This window comes from Hemicordylus capensis, chromosome 10 (genome assembly GCF_027244095.1).
Source record: "Hemicordylus capensis ecotype Gifberg chromosome 10, rHemCap1.1.pri, whole genome shotgun sequence".
Classification (NCBI taxonomy): Eukaryota; Metazoa; Chordata; class Lepidosauria; order Squamata; family Cordylidae; genus Hemicordylus; species Hemicordylus capensis.
The window spans coordinates 20,223,675-20,246,835 of NC_069666.1; the positions used below are offsets into that span (position 1 = coordinate 20,223,675).

The 23,161-nt window shown below is 45.2% G+C and overlaps 1 protein-coding gene across 1 annotated transcript; it reads left to right on the forward strand.

Annotated features, from left to right (window-relative positions):
• The first annotated feature begins 498 nt into the window (after positions 1-498).
• LOC128334714 (zona pellucida sperm-binding protein 3-like) lies at positions 499-18,600 on the forward strand. Its single transcript, XM_053271771.1, has 9 exons — positions 499-996; positions 5,615-5,733; positions 5,821-5,924; positions 7,180-7,357; positions 9,961-10,078; positions 11,472-11,563; positions 14,271-14,419; positions 14,794-14,904; positions 18,431-18,600. Exons 1-9 carry the CDS (start codon positions 583-585, stop codon positions 18,547-18,549), a joined length of 1,404 nt encoding a protein of 467 aa, XP_053127746.1. The 5' UTR covers positions 499-582; the 3' UTR covers positions 18,550-18,600.
• Positions 18,601-23,161: the final 4,561 nt, after the last annotated feature.

The following is a 23,161-nucleotide window of genomic DNA, read 5'->3' on the forward strand; positions in this document are numbered from 1 at the left end:
CATGCTTGATTTTATAGACCTCTATCATGTCTCCCCACAGTTGTCTTTTTTCTAAACTAAAAAGCCACAAGTGTTGTAGCCTGGCAAATACAAATTGCTCAGAGTTGCCCCAAAGGAATGTCAAGAACTGTAGCTTTTCTCTCCCCTGCATCACGATGCCAGGACAAGTGGCAGCCACTAAAATTCTCCCTCCTGCACCAACATTAAAGCTACAGCAACTGCGTCCCCTACTGCCATCCAGTCCCCTAATGAAAAACAAGGCCCACAGCTCTCATTAATCACATCTCTGTACTGCGTGAACTCAAGAAGAGTTTCGGAACGGTTGTTAAAATAGCTCTCTCCCCTTAACCGGGAGGCAGTTTCTCTGTAAACAGACAGTGAGTACAGCTGGGGGCTTAATTTCAGTTCCTCCTTCCTTCATTGCCTTGCTTAGGGCCTCGATGATCTTCCCATTTGCAGCTGGCTAATGAATAAGGCTAGGTGCATCATTATCACTCAAATCAGGTGGGAACAAGGAGGCTCAGCATAAATATCTCCAGAGGGCTAGTTGGGCTGTATGCTGGATTCCTTTAGGTAGACAGGATGGGGTGCCCAAGGAATTTGGGTATGGTTTTCTTTTGTTGGCTTCTCAGTGCAGTGGGCTCTTATGACCCCTGGGACTTCTCCGCAAGAAACCCAGCTGTGTGGAGACCTCTTGCCAGGACTGTCCCTCCCGTGAGACAGCCCTATGGTCCCCCCATAGCTCAGCCCTATCCCTGGGCATGGGTTGATGCTTCTCAGCCTAGGGCTTTGTCCCAGCTGACACCTGTAAAGGTACAGTGTGGGGAAGCACAGGTAGTAGTAACTGTAGATAGGGATTTGTTTGGGACTGGGAGGTTGGTCCAAGCTACTGATCTGTTCCTGGGCTCTGCTGGCTGCCGGCACACATCCATGGATGCTGCCGGGAAAACTGTTGGCTTCGAAGTTGGGCTTCATGAGTGTGGCAGTGCCTTGCAGGTAAGTACCTTGCAGTTCTGCCTTGCTTAGAGCCCCCCGATGGTCTTCACAGTAAGAGGCCCAGTGTGTCTCTCCTTTTCTCAGTGTGTTAGAATCTGGGGTTATCCACAGAAGTGAAATGGAGAATCCTCAAACTTGGGTTGTTGAATGTGGTTGGACTACAACTCCCAGCATCCCCAGCTGCAATGGTCTCCACTTGACTGGATCAGAAGGAGAAGACCCCTGACTCGAACAGAAAGCTGGTCTAGTGGTAGTAAGCATGACTTGCCCCCTTAGCTAAGCAGGGGCTGCCCTGGTTTGCATTTGAATGGGAGACTATGTGTGTGAGCACTGGAAGATATTCCCCCCAGGAGATGGAGCCACTTAGGGAAGAGCAAGAAGGTTCCAAGTTCTCTCCCTGGTATCTCCAAGACAGGGCTGAGAGAGATTCCCTCCTGCAAGCTCAAAGAAGCTGCTGCCAGTCTGTGTAGACAAACCTGAGGTAGATGGACCAATGGTCTGACTTGGTAGAAAGCAGCTTCCTATGTTCCAGATGCATAGATGCTTATATTTTTGGGAACTATTATCAATTAGCTATATTACTCTAGCCATTTGTAACTGTTTGGATGGGTTCTTCTGGCGAGACCCGAGTTCAAATCCCCATTCAGCCATGAGACTAGCTGGGTGACTCTGGGCCAGTCACTTCTCTCTCAGCCTAACCTACTTCACAGGGCTGTTGTGAAAGAGAAACTCAAGTATGTAGCACACCGCTCTGGGCTCCTTGGAGGAAGAGCGGGATATAAATGTAATAATAGTAATAATAATAATAATTAATTCACTGAGAAGGATTCCTTCATGACAACATGTAGGGGTGCCACATTTTATCAGAGGGAAGACAGTTCACCTCATGGCTAGGGAAGCTTTTCTCTCTGTCACATAATATTAGAACTCTGGGGTCATCTATTGACACTAACTGAAAATTTTCAGTTAAATTTTTCAGGTAAAACTTTTAACTGAAATTTAAATTTTAATGTTTGTTTATCTACTGTGATTCTTATCTGTCTTACAAACTTTAAATGTGTTTTTATATTATGCCTTAACTTGTACACTGTCTAGAGATTTTTATATCGGGCAATATAGAAATTCAATTAAATAAATTGATGAGTCTAGACAGCCAAATGGATAGAATTGGTTGCCACCAGATGTGGCCACCAAGACAGATAATTTTTTAAAAGGGATTGGAAGGTGTATGTGTGTGGCCCACTGACCCAAAGAAGCAAGGCAGTCCACAAGCTATCAGTACCAGGACTTTATTCTCACATTAGATTTGATGGGGCGGTAACATGGTAGTCTTGTGTATACAAGGATTAATCCTTGTGTACACAGGATTAATCAGAGCTCTGGCACCAGTAGTCAGAGTCAAACACAGGGGTGGTGGGTGGGCAGAGCTGGTCTTGTGGTAGCAAGCTGGAATTGTCCCCTTTGCTAAGCAGGGTCCACCCTGGTTTGCATTTGAATGGGAGACCAGAGGCGTATCTAGGGGAAATAGCACTTAGGGCAAGCACTGAAATTGCACTCCCTGTCCAAACATCTGACACCCATCTTTCAGGTGACTTTACCATAATATCAGCTGAAAAATACAAGTCAAATTGTATTTTGACTCATTAATCTTTTAATATTTCAAAAACTATTTAGCAGCTGACATAGCCAGAACAAAAATGCTGGAAAACTACAAATTTCAGTATGCTGGGGCTCATGAAATACCCAAATACTATGTGGAGGTGTACTTGGAAAACTAAACAGAAGTGCCTGTCTAATTCTCTACTATGCACTGTAGCATCTTGATTACATAAGTTTTTTTTTTTTTAATGGAGAATTTGACTTTTCCCAGATACTCTGAAAATAATTAAAGGCTATGCAGAGTAAACTGTGTCACTGCTTGGAATATATTCTAGTATTTCAGAAAGACAGTGAAAATGAGAGAAAGAGAGCAAGAAACTCCCAGTGGGCCTTAATACTAAGGATTTCACACTGATTCAAAGACAAACTCACCCTTAATAGCCATATTAGCAAGACATCACATTTAACTCACTTATCACAAGAAGCAATGTAAGAGCAAATGAATACAATCCTAGCTCATAAGCTTCAGCTCAGTATTCACAAGCCCTTATTCTATGTACATAGTGCCAATCTGAATATGTGTACAGTGACATATTATATTAATTTTAAAAAATACCTGTAGCCCCTTTGGGGGGCTTCCTAAAGGCCATGGAGTGGGGGTCTTCAAAGGTTCCCCCTCCCCCTGTTGGCCTCTAGGGCCTCACAGGGACCATTTAATCATGTGCTGTGGCCATTTATATATATATATATATATATGTCTGTGTGTGTGTATAATGGCCACTGAAAACAAAATGGCCACTGTGCATGCTCAAATGGCCTCTGTGAGGCCTGGTATGGCCTAGGCCCTCACAGAGACCATTTTAGCATGTGTGGTGACCATTTTGTTTTTGGTGGCCATTTTAAAATTTTTTTTAAAAGGGTGTCCCCTTCAAGTGGTGCCCGGGGCATGTGCCCTGCCTGCCCCATACTAGATATGCCCCTGTGGGAGACTACTTGTGAGCACTGGGAGATATTCCCCTTGGGGGATGGAGCCACTCTGGGAAGAGCATCCAAGTTCCCTCCCTGGCAGCCTCCAAGATAGGACTGAGAGAGACTCCAGCTGCAATCTTGGAGAAACTGCTGCCAGTCTGTGTGGACAATCCTGAGCTCAATGGACCAAGGGTCTGTCTCGGTATATGGCAGCTACCTATGTTCCTAAGAATCAGAAAGCTAGCATGGACACAAGGAAAAGAGAACAAAAAGAGGGACAAGAGTTTTGTACCCCATCTTGGGTAACCTTTCACTTAATTACTTGCCCCCTCATTTATTTCCCAGTGATTGGTTGGTACCCCCAAGTTGTCCTTTTTGCTCCATAATGCCTCTTGGAATGAGCTCCTTGTTGAGTCTCCCCATCTCTGATAACTTTTTAAAAGGCAGTTAAGATGCATTTGTTTGCCTAGGCTTTTAATTAGATTTACAGTTTTTAATAGTTTTAACCTTGTGTCAACCTGTGTTTAAGGTGTCTTGTATTGTAAACTACCCAGAGACATTAGTTTGGGGCAGTAAACAAATGTTACTTACACAAAATAATACCGACGTCACAATTATACAGATTGTGGTTTCTGTGTTAGCTGTGCCATTTGTTTTCAGAAAATTGCCTGTCTACTCATTTTTGATCACAAAATCATTGAGGCTTTGTGGTGGGCGTATTTCCTGAGTTCCTTGGGTACATAAACACCAGTTCTAAACAACTTCCTGTCCCTTTACAATTCAGTTAGTTTACTTCCTTGTGGATGTCTGGTACAGGCCCCAAAGCCTGAAACTTCGGTCAAGATAGCTATCAAATCTGCCCCATCCTAGGATTCTAAAAGGGTTGGACAAATTCATGGAGGATAGGGTTCCCAATGGATACTAGCTTAGACAACTATGTACTCACATCAGGTTCAAAGTGGGCATGCCCCAGAAGGGGGTAACTACCTTCTTTCCCCCACTTATGCCCCCACAGATGTACCTGGTTGGCTATTGCATGTGTTCACTGCATTGACCTTCTGCACCAACTATCCTAATGGCCACTAGGGGCATTGGGAGTAGAGGTAGTTAGTGAGGGTCTCCTTACCTGTCCCTGCTTGGCTGCTACTCTGTGACCCCTGCCTTGACTCCCCAGGTATTCCTGTAATGAGTCAGTCCTCCTCCTCTCCTCCTAGAGAGTAGATGGGAACATATCTCTCTCCCTACCTATTCACTATGTAGTTTATAGATAGGACTAGGTCTTTCCTATCCAAAATGTAAAGTAAAGGTAGTGTGCCATCGAGTTGGTGTTGACTCCTGGTGCCCACAGAGCCCTGTGGTTGTCTTGGGTAGAATACAGGAGGGGTTTACCATTGCCATCTCCCATGCAGTATGAGATGATGCCTTTCAGCATCTTCCTATATTGCTGCTGCCCGATATACGTGTTTCCCATCGTCTGAGAAAAATACCAGTGGGGATTTGAACTGGCATCCTCTGGCTTGCTAGTCAAGTCATTTCCCTGCTGCACCAAGATGTACTTCACCAATAAACCTATTTGGTTTAGCTTGTGCAATCATTTCCATGCATGTTCTTTAAATAACTGCAACAACTACACTCGGCACTCTACTCTGTAATTGGAGAGGGTAGGTTCCTTTTGGCGCTTTGCTAAATAAACACAAACCCCAAGAGCATGAAGCAGGATTCTAGACTAGATGGGCTTTGGACTGATCCAGCAGGGCTTTTTGAAATAAAAAAAATCTTTAAGTTGTACTCCAGTGTCAACACTGAAGTCTAAAAGCAACTCGGAGGTCCTCAGACTTGAGTCAGGGTTATTGGACTACACCTCCTGTCATCCCCAGCTGGGGATGATGGAAGTTGTAGTTCACAGCTGGAGGGCCAAGGTCGCCCACCCCTCTATAGCCACAGTTGCTAGGCATGATGGGAGTTGGAGTTCATCTATCTGGGAATGCAAGGCTTAAAATCCTGTTCTAGAGTAATTCTCATAATGCCCATCTTGCATTGTTTCATCCAGATGACTCCAGAGTTGCTGATCTACAGCATAACCCTCTACTATAAACCCACCCCTACCAACAACGCAGTGATCGTACGAACCAGCCCAGCCGAAGTTCCAATTGAGTGTCACTATGCCAGGTAAGCTGCGGAAATGATGCTGGCCCCCATGCGTTGCCGTTGGTCTTTGCTGTGGTGGGGGTCTCATGCCTTCCACTCTCTTCACAGAAGAAGCAATGTGAGTAGCAAAGCCATCAAGCCAACGTGGGTGCCTTTCAGTTCAACTCTCTCTGCAGAAGAGAAACTGGTCTTCTCCTTGCGCTTAATGAATGGTAAGCAAAGCGAAGGGAGACAAGATCTGCCTGCTAGCATCTCTACTTTTTAGGAGTAGACTAGAGATAGTGAGGAAGGGTCTTCCTTCCTCTTTATTTTATGTATTGAATTCCTATACCGCCTAATATAGAAATCTCTAGGCGGTGATTTATTGCCCTTCTTGGCATATCGCCCCTCTGGCTTTCCCTGATTGGTAGGCTGATACTTCAAGGGGTATCAGTCTTCCAATCTGTGTTCTGAAAAAATCACACAGGTTCAACACTACAGTTACCTTCCTCTGCCATTGGCCACTGTGCCTAGAGATTTATTTGTTTTATTTCACATTTATATCCCACTCTTCCTCCAAGGAGCCCAGAGGGAATGTACATGGGCATGTTTATCCTCACAACAATCCTGTGAGGTAGATTAGGCTGAGAGATAAGTGGCTGGCCCAGAGTAATCCAGTGAGTTTCATGACTGAATGGGGATTTGAACTTGGGTCTCCCCAATTCGAGTCCAACACTCTAACCACTACACCACACTGGCTTTCCAGTGTGGTGGTAATTGTAGTACAATATCATCTGGGAATGCATGTTTTCGAGAACCCCGTGCCTAAAGGACAGCCAAGAAAAAGATGTCAGTTGGGTCTTATGTGCCACTGTCAGGATTTTTCTCCTGCTGACTTTTCTGTACTATCTGTTCATTACATGGTTGCACTTCAATTGTAAGCTGGGCTCTTGAGTAATACTACAAAAGGGAGAAAATGCATATCTAAATATTCCGGTTAGCTATTCTCAGCTCTGCTGTAGGGACTAGCAGGGGTCAGAGTAAGCAGAAGGAAGTTTGCAAAGATCAGGAAGTGATGAAACTTCTTCTAACCCCCTAGTTAGGAGACCTGGACTTGTGGCAGCAAGCATGAATTGTCCCGTTTGCTAAGCATAGTCCACTCTGGTTGCATTTGAATGGGAGACTTCATGTGGGCACTGCAAGATATTCCCCTCAGGGGATGGAGCCGCTCTGGGAAGAGCAGAAGGTTCCAAGTTCCCTCCCTGGCAGCATCTCCAAGATAGGGCTGAGAGAGATTCCTGCTTGCAACCTTGGAGAGGCCGCTGCCAGTCTGTGTAGACAATACTGAGCTAGATGGGCCAGTGGTCTGACTCGGTATATGGCAGCTTCCTATGTTCTCATACAAATGTGGCTTGTGTGATACAGTAGTCTGCACTAATAACCTGGGGTCTTCCCAGATATATAATTTCTACCCAACTTGGCTTCCAGATGACTGGAGCGCTGAAAGGTCTTCCAATGGCTACCAGCTAGGAGATGTGATGCACATCCAGGCAGATGTGAACACCGAGAACCATGTGGCTCTGAGGCTCTTCATTGACAGCTGTGTGGCTACCCTGAGTCCAGAAAGAGATTCCACTCCTCGATATACACTCATTGACTATAAGGGGTGAGAGCCTTCTAGAGTCTGTGATGATTTGCATCCACTCCTTCACCTGGGAATCTATTTTCTGAGTATCTTTGTTGACCCCAAGATTAACATGAGCCAGCAGTGTGATACAGCTACAAAACAAGCTAATGCAGTCCTTGTCTGATATATAAACGCCCTAACATGGGAGTCTCCAATCATTTAAAACAGTGCAAAAAATAGAACTGAACTACAACTTGAATTTACTTAAGTCATTAAAATAGTGTTTAAAAAAATAGCAGAGAGCCTGAACAGGTGTGTTAAGGATTTTTTAAGGCAGCCAGAGATGGAGAAGCTCTTAGTAAGTTTTATTTATGGTCCATGACCAAATTACAGCACAGAACAAGTTAAAATTCTAATAAATTTGTCAAATACAAGGTCACATTAATAAAACATTATAATATAAGGGAGAAAAGGGAAATAATTAAAATGAGAGGAAAAAGTGATTATACATAGAAAAGGAAAAGGAAAAAATTAAAAACTAGTTAGTTCCTTCCTTATCTTTATAACTGCTGCACAGAATCTTGTCATAGACCCAGGGATTCCCTTGTGCCGGTCTGACAAAAAATAGGCAACATAATACTCATCAGAGTAGCCTGGATATTTTCTCAGATAGGGCTCAATCCAGCTGGAACAGATAGATTTGTAGAAGGGGCAATAGAGGAAGATATGAGCAATTGTCTCAACCACTCCTGTGCCACAAGGGCATAGGCGATTCCTCAAGGGAGCTCATGGAGAAGCTGAGCCCTGAGGTAGCCACAGAGAAAGCCGGGTCCTGCGTTCCCATCAGACAAGCTGGTGACAACTGCAACCAGACCTCCCCATGTGATCTCAGTAGGCAGCAGAGTTCATACAAGAGAAGGTGCTCTCAAGAACATTGGACTGAAGCTGTTGAGGGCTGTAAGTAATAACCCGCACTTAGTAACTTGCTTGGCATCAGTGCAGTTCTCAAGACTGGTGTGTTTAGAACAACTCAACGAAACCCCAGAGACCAGTCTGGCTACTGCATTTTGCACCAGCTGTGGTTTCCAGATTAGGTACAGAGGCAGTGGCAGAGGTCCAACCTGGAGGTCACTAGGATATGTTTCACTGTTTCAATGTCTACCTCTAGGAAGCTTAAGCTGCATTAACAAAGGGATAGTGTTCCAGTTCTGAAAAGTAATGGTCCTACTGTAGTCTGCACTAGTTAGACCTCACCTGGGATACTGTGTTCATCTAAGGACATAGAGAAACTAGAACAGGTTTCAAAGATGGCAACCAAGATTGTGAGGGGTCTGGAAAGCAGGTCCTATGAGGAACAGATGAAGAAGCTGGGTATCGTTAGCCAAGAGAGGAACAGATGAAGAAGCTGGGTATCGTTAGCCAAGAGAAGATCAAAGAGAGAGACCAAATTTACCCAAATCCATTACACAGTTTTTCTCAGTTTCCTGAGAAAAATATAGGGGGGTTGTCTTGAATTCAAGAGTTACCTTTTGGGGGTAAATACAGGTTATACCTGTATTTAACCTCTGTCTTAAGGCATCCTCTTACTTTCATAGATGCCTTCTATTTGGGTAAATATGGTATGTAGGGGTGTGCAGAGGTTCCACCCTCTGGGTGGTTCGGTTCAAATTAAAACCAAAAAGTCTAGTCTGCAAGCCGGTTCGTTAGAACTGGCCAGCAATTTGATCTGATCACTAGAACCAGGTTGAAGCAGTTAGACCCAGTTCTACATGCTTGCAAAGGGGAGTCTAATAAAGATTCCCCTTTACGAGCAAAGGGGGAACCCTATGGGCTTGAAAAAGGGAGGTCATTGTAGCAGGTCACTCTAATGGCTTCTGCGTTTGTGCAGAGGCTCAAACTGGGCCTGCGCTAATGGAGGGGAGTGCCAGCAGGGCCTAGGGGAGCCACATTGTGAGCATGTAGAACTGGGCCCAGTTTGGCTTGCACCGGCCCCCGTCTGGATCAAGCTTGAATTGGTCTGAATCAAACTGGGTTTGATTCAAACCAGTTCCACACACCCCTAATGTCTTTCAGCATCTTCCTAGATCGCTGCTGCCTGATATAGGTGTTTCCCATAGCCTGAGAAACATACCAGCTTTCTCAGGAAACTGAGAAAAACTGTGTAATAGATTTGGGTAAATCTGGTCTCTCTCTTTGATCTTCTCTTGGACAGCGATACCCAGCTTCTTCATCTATTCCTCTCTTGGCTAACGATACCCAACTTCTTCATCTGTTCCTCATAGGACCTGCTTTCCAGACCCCTCACAATAGCCTGGGAAACAATAGCCTGCTTTCCAGACCCCTCCCATAGCCTGGGAAACTATACCAGCAGGGATTTGAACCGGCAACCTCTGGCTTGCTAGTCAAGTCATTGAGTTTAAATGATCAACAATGGAACAGTCTGTCTTGTGCAATGGTGGGCTCTCCTTCCCTAGCAGATTTCAGTCGGAGGTTGGACAGCCATCTGTCAGATGCGTTGTAGCAGATTCCTGCCCTGAGCAGGTGGTTGGTCTAGATGACCTCCAAGGTACCTCCTGACTCCCATAAGCCTTCTATGATCTGCTGGACCCAGCAGCATTGCTAATAGTCCTCTTGCTTGCTAGCTGCCTGGTGGATGGGCGATCCGGTTCCAGCTCTACCTTCCGATCCCCAAGAATCCAAGAAGACTCCCTCCAGTTTGCAGTTGAGGTCTTCAGATTTGCGGAAGATCCCAGGGACTTGGTGAGAAGCTTTATTTAGCAGCCCAAACTACACAGCAGGGCTTCTGGCACCCTACATGGAGTTTTTGAGTTTGGTGCCCTTCCCAGCTGAGATGTGCAGATCCCTAGCTCTAACTTCAGCCACTCGGGCTACTCGTTTGTGAGATCACATGACCAGCCTGCAGGGACGAGACACGAATGACTAGCCCATGCTGGTTTGAGGATACAGTGGTGGGGAGTTCCCAGTTTACTATGGGGATAAGACACTTCTGAGATGCCACCGTTGATTTGGAAATCCAGTCCACGACCCTTCTTGGAAATGAAGGCCAAGGCAAGGCAATTCGTATTCCAGGGTGGGAGTGCAGTTTGAGACTAGCTGTTTGGGGGTGCAATGAGCAAAGACTATATTTTGGGGTGCAGAATGTGCAGGCCTTCTGTGGAGCAGGGTGCAGGATTACACATGACATTCTTGCACCCCTGTATAAGGAGGAAACTGGAAGTACTATATTCTGGCACTGTTCATGCACCACTTCCAAGAACTAGTGCCCTAGGCGATTGCCTCGGTCTGCCTAGTGACCAGGCCGGCCCTGATAGCAGCACTGGGATAGGTTGTTCGGGCTACTTTGCTAATGGTTTGCCAGCCTTTTTCCCCCCAGTAGGCTTATGAGATCAGCTGGAGGTTTTTCACACATGACTCTAGGCCTTGGGGTATCTGAAGAGTGAATCAGTGCAGCAGATTCAAGGCATTCTAAATTGAGGGATTAGAAGGACCATTTGCATAGCCACCAGAACCTCTATCAACACCTCCGGAGAAAGCAGAAGCCTTGGAATTTTGTTCAAAAGCTGCTGGGAATAGAGGATTTTTTTTACCCGGATATAAGCCAGAATTTGCAGCCTCCATCCAGGAGGAATCAAATTCCTGTCCGCCGTGGCCCCTGATAGCCCACAGGGAGGTCGGATTAAATCCATTTTATATGTGGACTGGCGCACTCCAATCAGGATTGGATTCGGGGGGAAGCCCTGTCTGTCAAACCTCCTGGCATTCCATGTGTGTCCCCTTACCAACTTTGCAATGCCTGGACCAATATACATCAAATTGGGTACAGGCACCTCAACTGCATAGTTTGTGATGTTGTCCATCCTGATCCAAGATGGCAGACATTTGAGGTGCAAGTGAGAACCATTTTGAACCAAATCTGGTGCAGTTGGAGGGACACATGGTGGCACCTCAAATGCATAGTTTGTGGTGTCATCCATCGCCGTTCAAAATGGCGGTGTATGAATTGTTTGAGGTGCAAGTGGGCTAACTTGTGAACTGCCTAACCGACTTGGACCAAACTTAATCCAGTTATAGATACAGTGAAAGGAAAGTAGGCAGTTTAGTTCTTACTAAAACTTGTTTTGTTTGCTTCTAGATCTACATACATTGCCATCTGAAAGTTGCTGCTGCTGACCAGCCCGCTGATCATGAAAACAAGGCATGTTCCTTCAACAGAGCTAGCAACATGTGAGTGAGCAGATGTACAGTCCACTGGAAATCATTGTAGGGAGTGCTTTAAATAGAATAGGGCTGCACACAACTTTGCCCCTCCTGTAGATGCTATTGGACCACAACTCCCATCAGCCCTTGGTATTGGCCACTGTGGCTAGAGATGATGGAAGGGGTAGTTCATCAGTTGTGGAAGGCTCGAGTTGTACAGCCTTGAAATAGAGGACTAAATCATAATTCCTGATTTGACTTCAATTTTTGTTGAACAGTCTTATCTTAACTGCCCTGGGATCTTAAGATGAAGGTTGTTATGTAAATATAAACAAGCTTGTGCAAGATGGCCTCAAACAGCTGCTGTCCAATGGTATGCAAAGACCAATCGTAATTGACCGATGGAACTTCCTGCCACAAGATATGGTCATGGGCTTGGATCTCTTTTAAAAGGATTGGACAAACTTGTGGACAATTGCTATGTCTAAGAAGTTACAAATGTAAGGGGAGCTTTCAAGTTGAGAGGCAGTATGCCACTGAATAGCAGCTGTGGGGAGCAGCCTTCGTGCCTTGCTGGTGGGCTCCCCGGAGACCATTTGTCCGACTCAAACTGTCCCTGTTTACCAGAGGCAGTTCCTATATTCAGGATTCAGTTTCCTCCCTGGAGTCTCCAGATGTTAGATCTCCAAGTAGATGGCTTCATGGCTTCCGTTATTGGCTACTGGTCTTGATGGCTACAGGCAATCTCCAAGTTGAGGAGCAGGATGTGCCTCCAAAAATTTATTTGAAATACTTATATCCCACCTCTCCAGCACACCACTGTAATTTTTAAAAAAACTTTAAATTGTAATAAAAGTTAGAAGACTGAGCGAAAACCGCACTTAAAAGAACAAATTCTTAAAATTTCAAATTAAGCTATTAAAGAGCTAAAAACTGAAAAACCTGCCTGACCTTAGCAGCAGATAAAACACCAAAAAATCTCTCCCAGTTGCAGGAGAGCAATATTGGAGTGGGCGTGCCTTCAACTCCTGCTTGTGGATTTCCCAGAGGTATCTGGTGGTCCACTGTGAAATAGGATGCTGGACTAGAAAGGCCCTGGGCCTGATCCAGCAATGCTGCTATATTGGGTCTCTAGTGCATTGGCATGTCAAGGAGTGCACAGCATCTAGTGTGTAGAATCATGCAGTCTTCCGCAATATGTCTGGGTGGGGTGACTTGGGTAGCCATCCCTGGGTATGAGAACCAGTGATTACAAGTGTCTCTGTGTTAATCTGTAAAATGTTAGCCGGTATATGGGCTTGGCTCATCTGCTCTGATCTGGAATAAAGGGAGAAGAGCTGGTCTTGTGGCAGCAAGCATGACTTGTCCCCTTAGCTAAGTAGGGTCTGCCCTGGTTGCATATGAATGGGAGACTTGATGTGTGAAGCACTGGAAGATATTCCCCATAGGGGATGGGACCACTCTGGGAAGAGCCTCTAGGTTCCAAGTTCCCTCCCTGGCAGCATCTCCAATACAGGGCTAAGAGACTCCTGCCTGCAACCTTGGCGAAGCAGCTGCCAGTCTGGGTAGACAATACTGAGAGAGATGGACCAAGGGTCTGACTCGGTATATGGCAGCTTCCTATGACTGGATTTACATGCACTCTCTGACCTGTGTTCCGCTGTACATCAGGCCTTGCGTGTAGCTTGGCCATGCCCCCTGCACCTTCTCCCACCTTCTCCCGATCTTAATCGGTGAGATGTTGAAGGCGATGAGATGCCCAAGTACCTTCACCTAAATCAGGGAGGTTCTCAAACTTGGGTCTGCCAGCCACAATGGCCTTTGACTGGGGAGGATGGGAGCTATAGTCCAACATCATCTAGGGAGCCAGGTTTGAGAAGCCCTGCCTTACATGTTTACAGGTCTGTTTCCAACAGTACCACAAACAATAACAAAAAAAACCTGTATCAGACAAAAAAGTATGTGTTTGAAGAATACTAGTTGGTATGGACACTAGCTTTGGGTATCATTTCGTCAGTATTCAAAAACATATTTATTCTGATACATGTGTACACATGGTTTTTGTTCGTTTATTTATTCATTTATTCATTGTTTCATTTTTTCTTATTGGTTGTTATTAGGATTTTCATTTGGAGTTTATATATATAACTATTATCCTTTACAGTGTTGCAATCATTTTATTATTATTATTATTATTATTATTACATTTATATCCCGCTCTTCCTCCAAGGAGCCCAGAGCGGTGTACTACATACTTGAGTTTCTCTTTCACAATAACCCTGTGAAGTAGGTTAGGATGAGAGAGAAGTGACTGGCCCAGAGTCACCCAGCTAGTTTCATGGCTGAATGGGGATTTGAACTCGGGTCTCCCCGGTCCTAGTCCAGCACTCTAACCACTACACCACGCTGGCTCTCTTTTCTATTTTGGTTGTGGTTTATGCAGTAAATGTCCCTGTTCTTACTATATGGTGTATGGTATTTTCAGGGGCAACCAATTTCCCAATATTGGGTACATGTGCACAACTTTGTACCCTATAGATTCTGGTAGTATTCTTCAGACACATACTCTTTTGTCTGACACAGGGTTTTTTGTTGTTGTTGTTGTTTGTGGCTTTTTGCCCTGTGTGGTGGTCCCTTATCTTGACACGGTTACAAACAGTAAACATGTGCTATAGGCCAGGGGGATATTGGGACTGCTGCTTGAGTAACTGGCTCCCTTTTTCCCCTGCTCCAGCTGGATTCCAGTTGAAGGTACCAGAGACATCTGCAGCTGCTGTGAAAGTGGGAATTGTGGACTAACTGGAGGCCAGCCAAGGAGACCAAACACCTGGGATAGATGGGCAGGAGGAAGGAGGTCTGGCAGAGATGTAGCTTCCAAGCACAGTAGGTTTCCCAGTGTTTATCTGGGGAGAAACCAATCCCTCCAGCTTAATGGTCCCAAAGCTGGGAGTCTTAGTAGGTTGGGGTGGGTCACACATTAGGGTTGCTAAATTCTGGCTTTCCAAATCCAGGTACCTAATTTGCATATTATGTAAATTGGCTTGAAAATAACTTTAGCAGAAGAGTGACTGCATGGCTTGCTCCATAACTCCTTTTCTACAAGGGCTAGAGCTTAGCTTTTAAAAAGAAAGAAAGAAAGCTGAAATCCAGGTGAATCTGGGTGAGATGCTTAAAATCCAGGTGCAACCTGCAATTCTGGGGGACATAGCAACTCTAGGTCATACTAATGTGAGCTATCCAACTCTGTTCAAATGCAGATCCGCCGAAGGAGATGGATCTCTTGCTCGGTCCCGTCTTCATCCATGATGTGCATACGGTCTCCAGGATCAGTCAAACTGGAGCAATGGAAGCGTCGACAGCGGAACACGGTATTTTGGAATGCTACTACTAAAACTTTGCTGGAGGGCTGGGCTGGGGATTGTATATGTATATGTATGTAGGTTGAGTATCCCTTATCCGAACTGCTTGGGACTAGAAGCGTTCCGGATTTTGGACTTTTCTGGATTCTGGAATATTTGCATACTGTAATGAGAGATCTTGGCATGGGGTCCAAGTCTAAACACAAAAGGTTACTGTATTTTTTTAGGTTTTATTTAAAGTATAGAAACAAATAAGCATTGAATTTATAACTACAGGTGGCTGTAAATATAATAAAAACTAATTGTGAGAAAATTTTCAATGCAATGTTGCTGGTCATGTTGGACTCAAACATGGCATCTTAGGTGGAGATGAAATTCAGATTTCATGTGAAAATGCACACCGTGGTGGCTTCCAGATTTTGGAGCATTACGGATTTAGGATGTCCAGATTAGGGATACTCAACCTGTACTGCTTTTCAACAAACGTTCCCAAAGACATTTACATAGATAATACATAAAGATGGCTCCCTGTCCCCAAAGGGCTCACAATCTAAAAAAGAAATACACTGGCAACAGCCACTGGAGGGATGCTGTGCTGGGGATAGATACGGCCACTTGCTCTCCTGCTGCTAAATAAAAAGAACCACCACTTTAAAAAGGTGCCTCTTTGCTCATTTAGCGCAGGGCTATACATTAGCCGGAACATCTGGCTGCAAAATGAGAGTGCGACTTTAGCTTAATGGTTGAGCATCTGCCTTGCATGCAGGAGGTCCCAGGTTGCAAGCTCAGTCCCTAGAATCTCCAAAGAAGGCTGGAAAAGAGTGCTGCTAGTCAGTGTAGCCCAGGGTTGTACAACTTGGACCTTCCAGCTGTTGGACTACAACTCCCATCATCCCTGACTATTGGCTGCTGGAGGTGATGGCTGGAGGGCCAAAGTCAACGCTGAGCTAGATGAGTCAATGGCCTCAGTAGAAGGCAGTTCTTTCTTTCCTGAAACATGTGAGAAGCTGAGTACTGAAAGAGAGCGGGATCACCTTCTTTATGAGGCAAGATGTTGTAGCCTCTGGGGCTTTTTAGTCTGGGGAAAAAGTGGGGCTATGGGGAGACATGGCTTACAAAACTCCACATGGAGCAGAGTGGGAATAAACTTTGCTCCCTCTCGCAACTCTAGAACTAAGGGTAATTCTGTGAAACTGCCTGGAAATCTTCAACCAACAGAAATACTCTTTCACACAGCACATAATCTAAGCAATTCTCTGCCACAGGATGTGGTGATGGCCATTAGTTTAGATGGCTTTAAATTAAGGAGGCCTTAAGGGCACTTTCCAGATTAGACCCTGCAACGGGGTCATGGCAGATCTCAGAAGTGTGCTTCTACACTTGCTGTGTTGTGATACAACTGTCCCTACACGGACAGCAGGGTGCCGTTCACATTTCTGATGCCTTGTTTTGAATTTAATCACGGCGATATGGTGCTATGATGTTGTGTATCCAGTGTAAAAAAGTTGCTGGTTTTTTGGGTTGTTAGTTTCCGTGAGACTGCTCCCCCTGCTGTCTATGTTTTGTAAGAGATTTTCCTGAACGGAAGCATTTTGCTGCTGTTGAGCAGCTAATCTGGAAAGCACCCAGGAGAGCCTTAAAGACCCATCTTCTTAGCCTGGCTTCTAATGATACCTAGTTTTAATTCTAATGAGTTTCAATCTGGTTTAAATGTGGTGGTTAATGTAAACTGCCCTGAGCCACTTTAGGAAGGGCAGTACATAAACTAAAGGGCTTAGACAAATTCATGGAGTTCAGGCCTATCAATGGCTAGTAGTCTGGCTATAGGCCACCTCTAGCCTCGGAGGCAAGAAGCCTCTCAATACCAGTTGCAGGGGAGCAACAGCAGGAGAGGGGGCATGCACATCTTCCCTCTTGCCTGTGCGCTCCCCAGAGGCATCAGTGTGAAACCGGATGCTGGACTAGATGGCCTTGGGCCTGATCCAGTCAGGCTGTCGTATTCTTGACCTGAAACAGTAAATTCAAGGGTCTGGCAGCTGTGCCCGGGGAGGGGGATGCTGTCCTTGGCACACCCAGGCCCTGCTGCTAATGCTATTAGACTTGAGAAACAACAGAGCCCCAAGTCATGGATCTAACCCAAATGGGGTACATGACATAACTTGTGCATTTCTCCTGCCCGGCTGTGCCACAAATGCAAGGCACTTGACTGCTCAACTGATATATTTGAGTGGTACAGAAATATTTTAAATATTTGGCTTTCATACCAAGACCTGGGACTAGTCCGGAAAAGCATTCTGAATATGCAATAGAAAAGCCTGAGAGAGAGAAACTGGCAAAAAAATTTGAGAATCTAAGACTTATTTATTTAGCACATTTCTATACTCATATAAAAATCTCTAGGTGGCTTACTAAAACTTAAGCCACCTGGAGAATTTTATATGGAGAGTATAGAAATGTGCTAAAGTCTTAGATAATAATTAATAGATAATAAAAACACCAACACAAATTTAAAACAGACAAATAACTTGACTACAAGACTACAAACTAAAAGCCTGATTAAACAGGTATATGTTCAGATTTTTCTTAGACATTCAGAGAAGGGGAGGCTCTAATTTTGTTAGGGGGCATGTTCCAAAGTCCTAGAAAAGACCTGGTTCTGAGTCATCACCAACCAAGCTGGTAGCAACCATAACTGAATCTCCCCGATCGTAATAGGCAGTGGAGTTCATGAAGATGTTCTCGTAAATACCTTAGACCCAAGCTGTTCAAGCTTCCAAAGCTCCTCCTTTTGGAAAAAATCGAATATATCTCCGGGATCACCTCCCATATAGAACATAGGAAGCTGCCATATACTGAGTCAGACCATTGGTCTATCTAGCTCAGTATTGTCTTCACAGACTGGCAGCGGCTTCTCCAAGGTTGCAGGCAGGAATCTCTCTCAGTCCTATCTTGGAGATGCTGCCAGGGAGGGAACTTGGAACCTTCTGCTCTTCCCAGAGCAGCTCCATCCGCAAAGGGGAATATCTTATAGTGCTCACACATCAAGTCTCCCATTCATATGCAACCAGGATGGACCCTGCTTAGCTAAGGGGACAAGTCATGCTTGCTACCACAAGACCAGCTCTCCTCCCTCGGCCAGTTGTATCCTGTCTTGTGAGGTCTTCTCAGCTGGCCCTTCTTAGTGTCCCGGCCCCTGGTGTAGTGTGTGATTCCAGGTCCTTCTCTGTGGCTGCCGCTTTTCTTTGGAATATTCTGCCCCCCAGATTGGTTCAGCCCCCTTGTTAGTTGCCAGGCTTTTGTCCTTTGAATTTTTCTTTTAAAAGTTGCTCTTCACTGCCTAGACTAGTCTTTGGAAGAGGTGGTATACAAGATGTTTTTAATAAATAAATAAAAGCAGCCTGTGTGCAATCAGGCCCACTGATTAAATGGGATTGCTTCCAAGTAAGGGAGCCTAACTCTCTGAACCCTTCTGGCTGCTTGGAGTTACTTGGGAATAATTTAGAAGCCAACACTTGCTTGTGTGTTCTGTCCCTAGGCTGGCTTGCAACTCCTGGAATCCTGGTGGGGCTGATCCTGATGGCCATTGCAATGGTGCTGGCTCTGCTGACTGTAGGCATCTTGCTGTTGCCCAAAAGGCAATCTAGCTCTCCTTGATGTTGTGTGAGGTATATGTATCAATGTTTCAAAAATAAATGAAGAAATGCAGTTGGTTCCTCTTAATCAAGGCCTGAGGGAGGAGAGAACCTGGGATGTGGTATCTATGGTCGCGTTTGGACAGAACGCCAAACCAGAGGTAAACGTGCCAGAGGTCTGAGTTAGTAATCATCTGAATGCGTGAAGCTGCAGTTTCGTCATCCACCTGCAACTCCATTTTTGCTTCCAAACCTGAATTTGAACCCTTGGTGGTGAGTTTCACTGCTGAAACCTGAGGTTTGATGGCACCACTGTGTTGTCCAGATTCTGCTGCTGCTATAATCTAGACTGGGTATTGTACACAAACTCCTCACAAAACCACAGGGAAGTCAGCTCATGTTGGTTCTAGAGCGGCTACATTTCTCACTGGCCAACTCTCAGAGCTGATGCTCTACCCTCTTTACTCCTACTGTTGTTTGGCAACAGGGAGGCAGTATCCCTAGAGTTCATGCATTTGGTTCCAGGCAGAACCACTTTGGGGAGAGCCTGCTTTCCCCTGTGTGTGTTGCACTTTGTGTGCTCCTGAGCAAAAAAAAAAAAGGACAAGATGGAGACAGCAAGGGAGGTCTCCAACAACTCATCTCTGCAGTGCTTTGTGCACAAACACATTAAGACCTAGTAACACAAATATATGCATTTATATGACCCCACACATCTCAATCGCCCTCTGTTTTCCCCATCCTTCCATCAGAAGAGTGAAGGCTTTCACACAGCTTTATTTTCATGTGGGAGGTTTCCGTCCACATGTCCCACCTGTATTCCATGACACTCACACACACTAGGAGACTTGGGTTTGAGACTTGACCACTGTGCCAGTATACCATGGTGTTGGTGCTATCAAACCATAGTCAAAGGGATCATTCTGATGCGTCAATGTATCCTTGGGCTGTTGATACCAGGGAGGGCTCAACCAGTGGATGTCTACCTAGCAAGGCAGAGTTGAGAAAGGGGTGGCAATTTTGATTTTAAATACCAGCTGTCAAACAGCCATTGTTTGGTTTTTCCCCTTCCCTGGTCCTTTGGGCGTGTGAACACACTTGGCTAAAGGGATTGAGGCTTGGGTTGGGTGAGCAACCTGCAACATACCCCTTGGTACACAGGACCTCTACTTAGAATTCCTATTGAAAACTCTGACATTTTCCAATTAAAGAAGGCAAAGGCACATATACAAAGAACCCTGTCAACCCTAGCACCCAATCTGGTTAAGTGGTTAGACCTAACACCCAGACTTGCCTTTGGGCTTCTCAGAGGCCTCTGGTGGGCCACTGTGAAACAGGATGCTGGACTAGTTAGGCCTTGGGCCTGATCCAGCTGGGCTATTCTTATGAGACCCTGGAGCGGGGAAAGTACTGAGACTGCATCCCTGCCCAGGAAGCCACTTCTATAAAGGTGATGTCTGGTTGGAGCAGCACTATATGGGGTGAACATCATCTGTATATTTACAGTGGACGTGGATAGTGGTGGTCCCTCCAGTTACTTGCACCTGTGTGTAATGAGTGTTTTCTGGGTGATGGTACCAAGGCAGTGTGTGCATTCATGCATTATGGGTGCAGCTGTCCTGATTCAACCTCTGAAAGACCTAAAATTCACTGTATGCAGATCAGAAAGCTAGTGGGTCTGCACACATGCCCACGCCTAAGGGGGAAACACTGATGGACTGGTAACAATTGACTGCTTCGGTCTCCACAAATTGCAAGTGGGACTTGGTTTCAAATTTGGAACATAAGAACACATAGGAAGCTACCATATACTGAGTCAGACCACAGGTCCATCTCGCTCAGTATTGTCTACACAGACTGGCAGTGGCTTTCTCTGAGGTTGTGGGCATGAATCTCTCTCAACCCTATCTTGGAGATGCCAGGGAAGGAACCTGGAACCTCAGTGCTCTTCCCAGAGCAGATCCATCCCCTAAGGGGAATATCTTACAGTGCAAACACTTCTAGTCTCCCTTTCATATGCAACCAGGGAGGATCCTGCTTAGCTTAAGGGGACAAGTCATGCTTGCTACCACAAGACCAACTCTCTTCCACTGTGTTGACAATACTGAACCAGCTGGGTCTGACTTGGCTTAAGAAAACTGCTTATGTTCCCAAGGCATTAAGAATGGTGGCAAATTGTTAGATTAACACATTATTTCCATGTTGAAAGCCAAGGGCTTTCCTGGTGTCTAGGAGCTCCAACCTCAGAGGCACGATGCCTCTGAATTCCAGTTGCAGGGGAGTAACAGCAGGAGAGGGCATGTCCTCGCCTCTTGCCTGTGGGCTTCCCACAGGTATCTGGTGGGCCACTGTGTGAAACAGGATGCTGGACTGGATGAACCTTGGGCCTGATCCAGCTCAGGATCAGACTTGGGGGAGGGGGTGGATACTGGGACTATATCCCTGCCTGTCTCTTCAGCACTGCACTGCACCACACCACTGGCCTGGGGTGTCCCTTTCGAGTTTTCATGAGCCTAAATTTCAGAGTAGACTCTAAAGATTGCCTACTGGTTAGCAATAGCAATAGCACTTACATTTATATACCGCTCTGTAGCCGGAGCTCTCTAAGCGGTTTACAATGATTTAGCATATTGCCCCCCAATATTCTGGGTACTCATTTTACCAACCTCGGAAGGATGGAAGGCTGAGTCAACCTTGAGCCGCTGGTCAGGATCGAACTTGTAACCTTCTGGTTACAGGGCGGCAGTTTTACCACTGCGCCACCAGGGGCTCTTATCCAGTTAGGGATGTGAAACTGACTAGAAGGTTTCAGATGTGGTTTCAATGCTTCAGATTACCCTCTCTCTGAGCGAAATGCTGAATCATGATTTGGGCTGTCATTTACCACAACACCTTCAGCACTAAGGATGTGTCTAATGTGACCCTTAGTCACATTCTGACCACTCTCAGTCCATAATGCTCATGCTAGCTCAGACAAACTATTTTCACAGCAATAATTTAGTGGGATTTGAATGTTGGAGAATTTCCCCCCCTACTATTTTGTTTTAACTAATGTGTTGACTTTTCTGTTTCTTTGTAAACCACCCAGAGACACAAGTTTTGGGTGGTATAAAAATATGTTAAATACAATTAAATTAAAAAAAAATTGAATGCCCCTAAAAAGCTGCCGAAAGCATGACTCAGCTGTGTGCAATAAATAGTATGTATTATTTCTTACATTTTTATACTACCCCATACAAAAAAGCCCTTGGTTGTTCCACAATCCTATGTCATTAAAACATTGACAAAATTTAAATACAAATAAAAACTCTAAAACCTGCAGCTTTAAAACTATAAACTAAAAGCCTGGCTAAATAGATATGTTTTCGGGTCCTTCTTAAAAACAGAAGGGAAACTCTAATTTCATTAGGAAGTGTTCCAGAGTCCTGGACTAACTCTAGAAAAGGCCTGATTTCAAGTTGCCACCAATCGAGCTGGTGGCAACCCCAACTGGACCTCCTCAGATGATCTGAATAGGCGGTGGGATTGATGATGAAGAAGGCGGCGTTCTCTTAAATAAGAGAAAACATCACATTTTTGAACTAGAATCTTGCTCCGCTGAAAAGACCTCAACTAGGAGTAGAATCTGTATTTTCTCCAGCTTTAAAGTCTGGTATGTTGAAATTAGACAACGCCCTATGACTCAAGCAAGCCTTCCAAACTTTTGGTGACTGACCAAGAAACAAGACATTGATCTGAGTCTTTAATTCTGCGAGAGGAAGAGCTAGAAACTTTACGTGAACCATGTGGTTAATACCGAGAAGAGAGGCCATTTCTTCAGTGCAAGAAAACACCTATCAAACGTGATTTGTTTGGTCCCCTGCTAACTGAGCAGACACACCCTTTTAAAGTGGTGGTTCTTTTTATTTAGCACGGACTTCTACACATAGCTGGCTTTACCACAGGTTTACTGGGAGGCTGTACTGCGAACTCGAAGTCGTCCCAAAAAACTGACACAAAAAGTGGGGGTTTTTTACCCCGAATATAAATCAGGTTACACTCTAACCCCAAACTGTGTGTGACCTGCTCCCCAATAACTTGCAGGGACTTTAGGGTAAATCTGGCCGATATGTGAACACACACTATCCGTTCTGGAGGAGATGCAAGTTAAAGGGCCTTAAAAGCTTTGTGTGTAAAATTTCCAGGCGAGAGCAACTGGCCCTATCCATCCCCAGCACAGCATCCCTCCAGTGGCTGTTGCTGGAGGTCTTTCACACCTGGCTTTTAGTTCGCATCTCCTCTGGAACGGAGGGGTGCATTCTGCCGAATTTACCTGAAGTCCCTGTGAGCTATTAGGGAGAACTTCACACACAATTTGGGTTTTTCATCAGGTGTATAAGAATATAACCTGATTTTTATCTGGAGTTAAACAATTGACTTTTTACATCCCTTTTTGGCCGGGGGGGGGGGGAGTTGGGGGCAACCTGAACTCACAGTAAAGCTTTGCAGAAAACCTGCAGTAAAGCCTGCTGTTTGGGAAAGCAGTGCACCAGGTATCTAACTTATGTCTCTTTTTAAGATGGTGAGCCCTTTGGGGACAGGGAGCCATTTTATTTATTTATATCTATGTAAACTGCTTTGGGAACTTTGGTTGA

Excerpts from the sequence above, each read along its gene's own strand:
- LOC128334714 (XM_053271771.1), top strand. The coding sequence starts at position 583 with ATGGGGTGCCCAAGGAATTTGGGTATGGTTTTCTTTTGTTGGCTTCTC. Across the intron at positions 11,564-14,270 it reads TTCAACAGAGCTAGCAACAT|CTGGATTCCAGTTGAAGGTA; the intron begins GTGAGTGAGCAG and ends CCCCTGCTCCAG. Across the intron at positions 14,420-14,793 it reads AGATGTAGCTTCCAAGCACA|ATCCGCCGAAGGAGATGGAT; the intron begins GTAGGTTTCCCA and ends GTTCAAATGCAG.